Source organism: Pteropus medius, unplaced genomic scaffold (genome assembly GCF_902729225.1).
Source record: "Pteropus medius unplaced genomic scaffold, Ma_sr-lr_union100, whole genome shotgun sequence".
NCBI classification, from domain to species: domain Eukaryota; kingdom Metazoa; phylum Chordata; class Mammalia; order Chiroptera; family Pteropodidae; genus Pteropus; species Pteropus medius.
Window position 1 is genome coordinate 6,857,378 of NW_024340848.1, and position 10,051 is coordinate 6,867,428.

General features: G+C 38.8%; 1 protein-coding gene across 2 annotated transcripts in view; it reads right to left on the reverse strand.

The window, feature by feature from the left end:
- DCT (dopachrome tautomerase) overlaps nt 1-691 on the reverse strand; it is a 31,721-nt gene extending 31,030 nt beyond the window's left edge. Inside the window, exon 1 of one of the 2 annotated variants that reach the window (XM_039837440.1) lies at nt 382-691. In XM_039837440.1, coding sequence (XP_039693374.1) covers nt 382-676 — 295 coding nt within the window. In that variant the 5' untranslated portion in view covers nt 677-691. The remainder of the gene's footprint in view (nt 1-381) is intronic. The other variant, XM_039837433.1, reaches the window with a different exon arrangement.
- Nucleotides 692-10,051: the final 9,360 nt, after the last annotated feature.

The following is a 10,051-nucleotide window of genomic DNA, read 5'->3' on the forward strand; positions in this document are numbered from 1 at the left end:
TGCAGACCCATTTCAGGAGAGGGCACCAAATACTTCTTGAAAGAACTGGCTCTGGGTTTCAAAGCTAGCTCTTGAGCTCTTTAGCTTCCCTTCCAACAAACAAGCCACTGGTATGCTGGCATGAGCACATATAGCCAGGCTTGAGCCAAGTAATATTAATTTAGTTTTCATAACTAGATGTACTAGAGGATGTGAAGAACATAACCAGGACATCAGCCTTACTCAATTCACTGTATGAAAAAGAAACATGGTTTGCCTTTCAAAACCTAGTCTAACAGTCTCAAGAGTCCCATCTCTTCCTTAGAAGAGACTCCTTTCCCCTCTGGGCCCTCCCCAGCAAGCTCGAAGCAGGCCAGGTCTCCCCACAGGGGCATCCCTCACCTGTGCACTTGCAGGTCCGATTGAAGAACTTCCGTGGCCACCGTTCTCGGTCATCCTGGTTTCGCAGGACGTAGGGACCACCCCAGGGCCTGGTGTCTGTCTGCACCTCCGTGCACTGGCCTCGGCCCGTCTGAGAGCCACAGACGTTGCCCGGCTCCGCACCCAGTGGCGGGCAGCACTCCTTAGACACGAGGTTGTCCATCGTCATGCAGACCCGGGGAAACTGCGCCCAGACCCCAGGCAGGATTCCACAGCTCAGGCAACTGAGCAGAAGCCCCCATCGAAGGGGGCTCATCGCTTTATAATGGGGAGAACGCTTGCTTTCCTTACTTCTATCCTGTTTTCTTCTCGTCTTCCACTCTTGAGCATTCACTCAGTTTCAATTTTTGGTTTTAGGGAGGGTTTTTTTTGTATATTTTTGGTTTACGTTCTAGTTCCTCTCCTCTTTAAAAAATGCCCACAAAATTTAGGACCCACGCATGTGCATGTGTGTACATGCACATGCACAGACTATTTTATGTGATCCAAGCAACTAAAACAAATTTAATTCCATTAGAGGTGCCTCTAACAACTAGATTTAATGAAGACAGCGCTTCTCGCCGTCTTCTCCCCCGTTAAGTCAGGTTTTGTCTAATTGAATTAATTTGCAGAGCACTCCAGTCATACCACTTATTATGCTGGTATTTCTAAGTCCCCCTCCTTTCTTCCTTAGCCCGTGACTTTAATTGCCTCGAACTCAGTTCAAAAGCGAAACACCAGGCTGCTTTTATTCTGTCTGGCTTGCCAAGCCACGAGGCCTTGTGGGGTTTATGTAAGGGCTGGGAGAAGCCATCATTAGAAGGATTAGTGTTAGTGAAATCCTCAGGGTTAACACATGACCCAAAGTGCACAATGAAGTAGATAAAGTTTCTGGCTTTGTTTCAAGAGGGTAAAAGCATCTTCATTATCTGGGCTCATGTGCTCCAGCCAAGCTTGTGACTTCAGACTTCCCAGAGTGTCAATAGACGCAGTGAGCTCGTAGTCAAAGGCCCTTTACAGATGAGCTTGCATTGCTAACTACGGTTCACTCCTGACTGCACAGGACAGTCTGTGCACAGCTGTGTGAAACTGGTTCAAACAGTTCCTAAAAATACTTTATAGTAGGGCATAAAGATACAGAATGTTATGTCCCAAAGAGAATTCCTAGGGTTAGAAATATTTTATATAGCTGTTCCTATCCCACGTGCTTCTGTGTCACCCCACAATATTAAGTAGTTGTGACTAATTAAATGGCAGTTCTCAACTCTAACTGTATATCACTGCCAGCCAGTACCCCAAGCTCGCTGAAGCGGAATCTCTAAGGGCATGGGCCGGACCAGCATATTTTATAAGTTCTCTAGACCATTCTAAGGCGAACTCAAAGTTGAAATCACTGGGTCAGAATAAAGCACAGCATTATTTCTCTCTCTCTCTCATTCTCTCTCTCTCTCTCTCTCTCTCTCAGTAGTATTGTGTGCCTGTGTGGCATGTGTATTGTGTGTGGTATTGACATTATTGATTATAAAGTCTTGGATTTGGTAGTCTCCTTTCGAACTCCTATGTATTACTTGATTCTGTGATTTTAGGAGTCAGAAAGTAGTCTAATGTATTCAGTCTCTGTTCTGCTCCAGGTACTAAGCTAGGAGCTTGGTATGAATTGTTTCAGGTTATTTATTCACTGGCTATTATCCCCATTTCACAGAAGAGAAAGTGGAGGCTGCAAGACCTCAGGTAACAAGCCCTGTGACTGAGCTGTATTTTCTTACCTCCACGGTCATGGTCTTTTCACTATGCTGCATTGCTAAATTTATCATTTTCTCCAGGGGAATGCTTTATGCTAAGGGACTGATGAAAACTTCTATTTCTTTATCTCCTACTCTATGCCAGGTCCTGTGCTAGGCTTGCTTTCCTTACCTATGTTATTTTATCTAAATTATAATAAACCACTGCTTGTAATTTAAATATCTCTAATTCAAATGAATTGTTTTAATATTGCTACCCTAGATGGAAGCCCTAAGCAGGTCAGAATAGAATTAGGAAATCCTCATTCTGATAGAGGAAACTGGCTGAAGTTGAGAATGTATGGTCCCTCCTAGCCGTACGATAACTGAATTACCTTTTGATACCAGCCGTCCTCCTACATTAAAGCATGTTATGAGAAAACGTCAGGTGAAAATTCTAAGGCATTTTTATATCATCTAATATACATCACAATGACATTTTTATAACACTGAGGATCCAGTAGAGAAATTTCTCTCAGTACCCAGAAAATCTGTGCTTTCTTGTAGCAACTAGCTTGTCCTGAACTTTTTAGACCCTGTGAATCTTAGAATAGTGTTTCTTCGTTTGCCTTGGTCAGTTGTGAAGCTTAGAGCCAAACTGGCAGCCCCCGTGTCAAATGACTGAGTCACACATTATCTGGTTTGATATTTTCCTTCTCTTGTGTTCCTGGATTCTGGGATTCCTCTTTTATCCATTTGCAAATTTTTGCATTTCTCCAGCCTATCTCAAGTTTCCTAAGAAAGGAGACAGAGAGATATATACATCCACATATATATCTGTGTAAGTCCAAAGGTAATAAACACCCACCCAACTTATTGTTTGTTAGAAAGTCAGGGCTTAGAGAATTCAAAATGAATTCCTGAGAAACTGATGTAAGTAATCAGAGATCTAAGGACATAAGCTAGGAAGATCTCAGATCATGAGCATGGGTATATTGAGCCCATTACTTGCCAATGGAAGCTAAAAAATCAAAGACTGTTCTAAGGAATGTTCTGAACCCAAGTAAAGAGGCAGCTGAGTATCATGGAGTTAAATAACGTAAATGTAGAAGAGTGCTTGATTGGAAAGCATTTTACCCTGTCCTTCTATAGTCAAGGCAAGAATCTTAATGAAAAAAAAATGTTCTTCATACTTTCATTGTGCATTTCAACACCTTGCACCACCTTGCCCATAAGAAGGACCCAAAAATGTTCATACTTTCATTGTACATTTCAACACCTTGCACCATCTTGCCCATAAGAAGGACCCAATGCATGTTCATGGGAGTGAACTGAATTCAATACTTGAGTGAATGATTCAGAGTGGGCATGCAAAACTTTGCAGCTAGGATGCCAGTCCATACTTTTCCTACATTCAGAGAAATGGCTCAAAGCCTCGTAAGCAACTAAATGGAGAGCTAAAAATTTTAGAGCCATCGCTAAAATTAAAACAGAGAAATCATCTGCGTTGTTCTTCTGCTTGTCAGCAAGTTGAGTGCTCTTTTCTCCATGTTTCTGAATGTGAAAATCCTCCCCATTTTTAGTCCCTGCTGGACTCCTCTGTCTGACGCTTTTTTATCTATTTTCTGCTGCCACATCATGGAGAAAAGAGATTATTTTTTTTTTCTTCTGTGTCCAAATTGTTTCCTAAATGCTGGGCATCTGTACTGATAAGGCTTTTGCTTTCTACATCTAAGAGCTTTTCTTTTCTTGGTGGTGTGAATTGTTCTTCAGAGGAATTACAGGTTAGGAATTGGCGGTGGGACTTCTGCTAGTTCAGTTGGATGCATTTTTTTCCTCCTACATGCTTTTATTTTATTTTATTTTATTTTGATAGTCCACCCTTAAGGCTGTGTTTATATATCAAACATATTTTTTAATTTCAGATTTTGTATCACTCATATTTATATTCAACTCAGTTGTTTGTTATACACATTCGTGCCCTCCAATTCTTATTTTATCATTTTGTTTTTGTCCTTTGTCCTGATAATCAGTATTTAATTTAGATTTTTTATCTGTATACTTATAATTTAATGACTGAGTTGTGGAAGTAATATAGCTACTCCTGCTGCAAAATATGGATCCGAGAAGGAAGGGAATCACTCTCCTTCTGCCCACTTCTGATCAAACCCAGAAAATACCACTTATACATTTACAAGAGGTTGTTTAGGCTGAAAATGTAAACTTCTCCAGACAATTTTAGTACTAATAGATCCACCAGAGTTTATAAATGCACGATTAAGAGTATTCAGAGTCTGGAAGGATCACTAAAATATATTGTCAAGTGAAAAATATAAGGTGCATACCTGTGAATTCACTATGCTAACATTTTTGTGCAAAGAGGTTGGAGTGGGGCGTGAGAAAGAGAAAGTAAGAGAGAGAAAGAGAGAGAGGTAGGGAGAGGGGCTTGCCTATCTATCTGTGTGTGAATGTATAGAATATACACAAGAAATTGGTTGAGGGACTTTCACTGGGAAGAGGACCTAAAAGGCTGGAAAACTGGAGAGAAAAGGAGATTTTTGTTCATTCTACACTTTTGTATATTTTGAATTTTGAACCACAGACATACAATAATTATTTTTTTAATCATAAATATAAAATTTTAAGTTAAAAAACTTAGAATGATGGGTACTTGTGAGGATAACATTATGTAAAGGAACTACCTACAAGTAGTAAAAGTACTATGGCCTTGGCACAATACAGATTTGTTTTATCAACCTTGTCCCTGCTACTTACCGTGGACAATGTGTGATCCTCTCTCAGTCTCAGTTTCTTCTATAAATTTGAGAGGGTAATATCTGCTAAGTTTAACTGTAAGGATTAAATACCATATCGTATATAAATTGCCAAGCAGAACCTGCCACACAGTAGGTACTCAGCAAAGAGTGACTATAATTATTATTATCTCCATAAAATAATCTATTGACACCACTGTCAGCCTTTCACATTTCTACACTGGCGAATAATTGATCTGACCCATTATGTCATTTTTTATCTATTTGGAGAACAATTTCTTCTTAATGAATAGTACTCACCGCTTCTATTTCACCGGACAACCAGGAAGAGGGAGCAAAATTTCACTAGTTTCCTGAAAAATCTTTCCCACTGAATCTTTATTCCTTACTAATACACACACACACACACACACACACACACACACACACACACATATGCATGCACACATGTGCACATACACATTCATACTTATCCATACATCTAATCCAAGAATCTAAGTATAAGTATTTTTTATAATATTTTTCCTTCTGGAAACTAAATTATGCTTCTAACCTCAGCATATGGAAAAAATCTTACCCATAATGCAATATTACTACCCAGAAATGAAATCCTGCAATGAAATTTCTTAAATCCTGCAAAATTAATTAAATCATGTTATATTATGTTTACAGGTATGCTATTCTCTTTGCCTTGGAACCTAGGAACCTCTACCATTAATTATAACAAATACGTGTACGAACAAAGTTTAAATAAGCTACAGAAACTATGAGTAAACAAGATTTGAAATTACTTATTAATTTCAAGAGCTGACCAAAATAAATTCTATTATTAAAAGTAAGAAAAATTAAATAAAATAAATCTTTTTCAAAGAATACTTGACCTGAATCTGATGCTTTCGTACCAAGTTCATTATTATATAACCGCTATCAAAAAGCATCTAACCATGGTGTCTGTCTGACACTCTCTTTGAAAATGACTCTCTCTCATTTAATCTCATCTGCACTAATTCAGTTACTTTTAATAAGCCAAGTGTGCACACACACACACACACACCCCAAAAGAATAACTCTAAACTTCCAATTCATTTTATAAGCTATAGTAATTTGTTCTACAAATCATGACGAACAGCTGTTTTTACTAAGTGTATATTTTGCTGTTATAAATTTATTCTTTCTAAAAAATGTTCTATAAGAGAAGCTTAAAGTAACATAACATTTTTATAGTCACAAAATCCATTGAATTTATGAACACCAACTGTCTATGCCATGAAAATGGGTTTTGTCTTGATCTGGAGGCCAGGTCAGAATTCAGTAGAAGGTGCAAAATGCTGGAGGGTGAGCAGTCTTCTTGGTAGAAACGTATTTGTCCTCACGAAGACCCGAGGAGTATAAAGCTGCACGTGGACAAGCAAAGTCACGGTGCATGTGGGGACTGGGACTATAGAGAGGGAAGAGTTAAAGGGCAAAGCACATTTTTACAAAATAAAACAAACCTTTCTATACGTCTTCAATTTCCGCTGAGTAAATGTGAGCTCCTAGAATTTGTCTGAGTTGCCCAAGATTGCACAGATGGTATATTGGTTTGCGGTCATAAGGGACTGTTAAAAGATAAACTGAAGCCTATTAAAATTTTTAAGAGTTTATTTGAGCAAACATTGATTTGAATTGGTTAGGCCCGAACCAAAAGATAGGAGCACTCCACCAACAGGAGCAAGGGTAGAGGTTTTTACACAGAAGATATGGAAGAAAAGCAAGAAAATTATTTCATTGGCTATAGCGTAAGCCGTTGCATTTTGGGGGAAAGCCTAGTTGACTGTTTGTGATTGGCTATTCTTAACCTTAAGACCTTTACAGCAATTCACTCTGGCTTAGGTTTTAGTTTACTTATGTAGACTACCAAGGCATTTGAGACTACTCGTTTGATTACTTTAATACAAAGTACCACAAACGTGAGTGGATTAAACAATAGAAATTTATCATCTCACAGTCCTGGGGGATAAAAGTCCAAGATCAGGGTGTCAGCAGGGCCAGGCTGCCTCTGAATTAATAGGGAAGTATTAGTTCCGGGAGTCTCTCCCAGCTTCTGGTAGTTCCTGACAGTAGCATAACTCCAATCTTCACATGGCATTCACCCTGTGTTTGTGTCTCTGTGTCCAAATTTCCCTTTTTCGAAAGGACATCAGTATACTGGCTTAGGAGCCCACCCTACTTCAGCATGACCTCATCTTACAACTAATTAGATCTGCAATTACCTTATTTCAAAATAGGGTGCATTCTGACATACTGGGGTTAGGACTTCAACATATAAATTTGATGTGGGGGACACAACTCACCTCCAACAGATGGCAAATGGTGAAACTGGTAAATGGGCATCGAAACTCATAATCTCATTCTATTTTCTCAACCAGGTCACCCTCAACACATCTTCAAACTTTTGAGTTTAGAAGCAGAGTTGGTGTGGGTCACATGGGTGGGGAAGAGACACTGAAGAGAAGTTGGGAAGACATCATCATAAGCCTTAGCTGCTTTCTAGTGACATGAAGGATTCTGCTTAAACTCATTGGTTGGAGGGGAGCCTACTTCTCTAAAGGTTGGTATGTGTCAGGCAGTACCAGGAGATCCTATTTTTCTACAGTTAGTGCTATCCAGGGTCACTGTAAACCACATCATCTTACAGATTATAGGTCTGGATGAGAAGTAAAAAAAAAAGTAGGCCAAAACTCTCAGCTGAGAAAACCAAGGCCCACCCAGAGTCAAAATTAACTTACCCAAGATCCTAAAGCTAGTTAGCTCTTTCCTAATCTTAGGCAACAAGGAAGAGTAAAATATGAGATCTCACTTTCCTCATATGGACACTTTTTTCTACTCATCTTTGTCTCAAACATCTCATATGTAAGTCACTCAACTATCATCTTTCTGCCTACTCACCAGTTAGAGACAGACAGATAGAAAGTGCTCAATAAATTTGTTAAATGAATTTATGGCTGAGAACAAGAAAGCACTATGCCTTTAAGGATTAACTTTTCAGCTAAACATTGAAGTGTTCTCCTGACTTACTCACCCCTACATCTCTATGGAGAGATCCAAGGAGCTTATTTGCTTCCTTCTGAGTGGGTGGTGGATTGGGCTCCTCCTGGAAAAATTTTCCCTCTCTGCCCCTCCTAGATTTTTCCTTCGAACTAAACTCTTTAATTTCTGAGTATGTCTGCTCCTCTTCTTGCAAGAGAAAGAGAAGCCTCCTCATATATGCACCGTGGCTAGTTGTGGCTGGAGACTGCATATACTTCTAGTTGCCCCTGTTGAGACTGTACACTGCTGAATGATCTCCTTCAGAAGAATTTCTTCCATCAACCTTCCTTCCTCCCCTACAAATATACTTAATGTTCATAGGTGAAGTTTTTCTGACTACAAAGTCCCCACAATCTAACAACTAGAAACTGTTCCTTTACATTTATATATTAACTTCATCCAAAAAATAATCCAAATTTAAGCTTGTTGACACATAACCCTTGAAGGAAATATTTAAATATTTTAAGATTTAAAGAAAAATCTATCTTGAGGGAGGGCTTTTTTAAAGTGTGATGGAAAGAGCCAATGTTGAAGAATCTTGCCAAGAAAGGGAGAGGTACCTGCCATACATAAAGTTTGAAAAGGAGCCAAGCTCTCTCTTTTTTCCTTTTCTTAGGTATAAAAATCTCTAGAATATGTGATATTGTACTATATAGTTTTGTAAGATGTTACCGTTAGGAGAAATTGGATAAAGAGCACATGGAATCTCTGTATTATTTCTTATAACTGCCTGTGAATCTACAATTATCATAAAGTAAACAGTTAACTGTTAAGAATCTCTGGAATAATGGAGTCAGCAAGCACACTGGTAGGACAGCAATCACCACTGCCCCGAAGCACTGAAAGGTCCTTCCTTGTTTGGCAGTTCACTGATGGAAGCACCAACACGATTATGCAGCACATTTCTCTTTCAAAGCTTGCTTCCTAGTTGTAATCTTAAGCTCCCTTTGACTGACCTCTTCATGTCTATAAACTGACCTGGATAATTGACTGACAGTAGAGGGATCTTTTCAAGGGAAGGGAATTGCTACTTTGTTCATCTTTATATCCAACATCTAACACAGAGTCTAGTACCTAGTAACTGAATAATAAATGTTTGCAGGAGGAATAGTGAATGAATATATGATGAATGACAAACAATGACTATCATTGGGTTTAGCTTAGTTGGGGGTGGGAACTATTCCAAATAACTTGATAACTTCTTGCAAATCAAAAGCCCAAAATTGGAGTTCAGTATAAATTTTCTTCACACTATTTCTGATAACGATACACACATTCATTTTAAAAATTTTGAAAAACAGAAAAGTACAAATCTTAAATCACTCATAATCTCACCATGAAGAAATAATTCTAATTAATCTTTCACTATTTATCATTCCAGATAAATGTAATTATTCATTCCTTCAATAGTCTTTTTAATCAAATTGGAATTATGATATACACATTTTTATAATCTACTTTTATCCTCCACTTAATTATATACCAAAGACACTTTACCATGGTTTGCAGTTGTCCAATTACAGAGCAGAGGAAGGCTGAAAGTTTCACTCAGTCAAAACTATGTCAGTGTATTGAGACATGGCAGTCGGAGGGCATGGTGGCATCCAGAGGCCCATTGTGCTGGGAAGAATTGTTGTATCACATTGTGAAATATGCTTCGTGTCTGTCCAGGGACAGTGGAGACTCCTACAACAGAACTCTGAAGGAAAATTGTTTGGACTATTTTCATAACTACTGTAGTATGTAAGGGGATACTTGATGAGGGGGTATTTAAAAGTAGGGCAAATCTCTGGCCCCATATTATTAGTTACCATCTTCAAGAGACCTGACAGCCCATTGAAGTAGAGACTTCTACAGAATCCAGGGGAAACGCTCGCTCCTGCTTGTGCTTAAGTGAAAGAAGCCAGACAAAGGGGTCCATACTGTGTGATTGCATTTATATCGACTTTTGGAAAATGTAAACTAATCTCAAGTGACAGAAAGCAGAGTGTTTATCCAGAGACAGAGTGGCAGGTAGGGGTGTGAGGAAGGGATTACAGAGGGGCATGAGGAAATCTGGGAGGTAATAGATACATTTATTATCTCAAT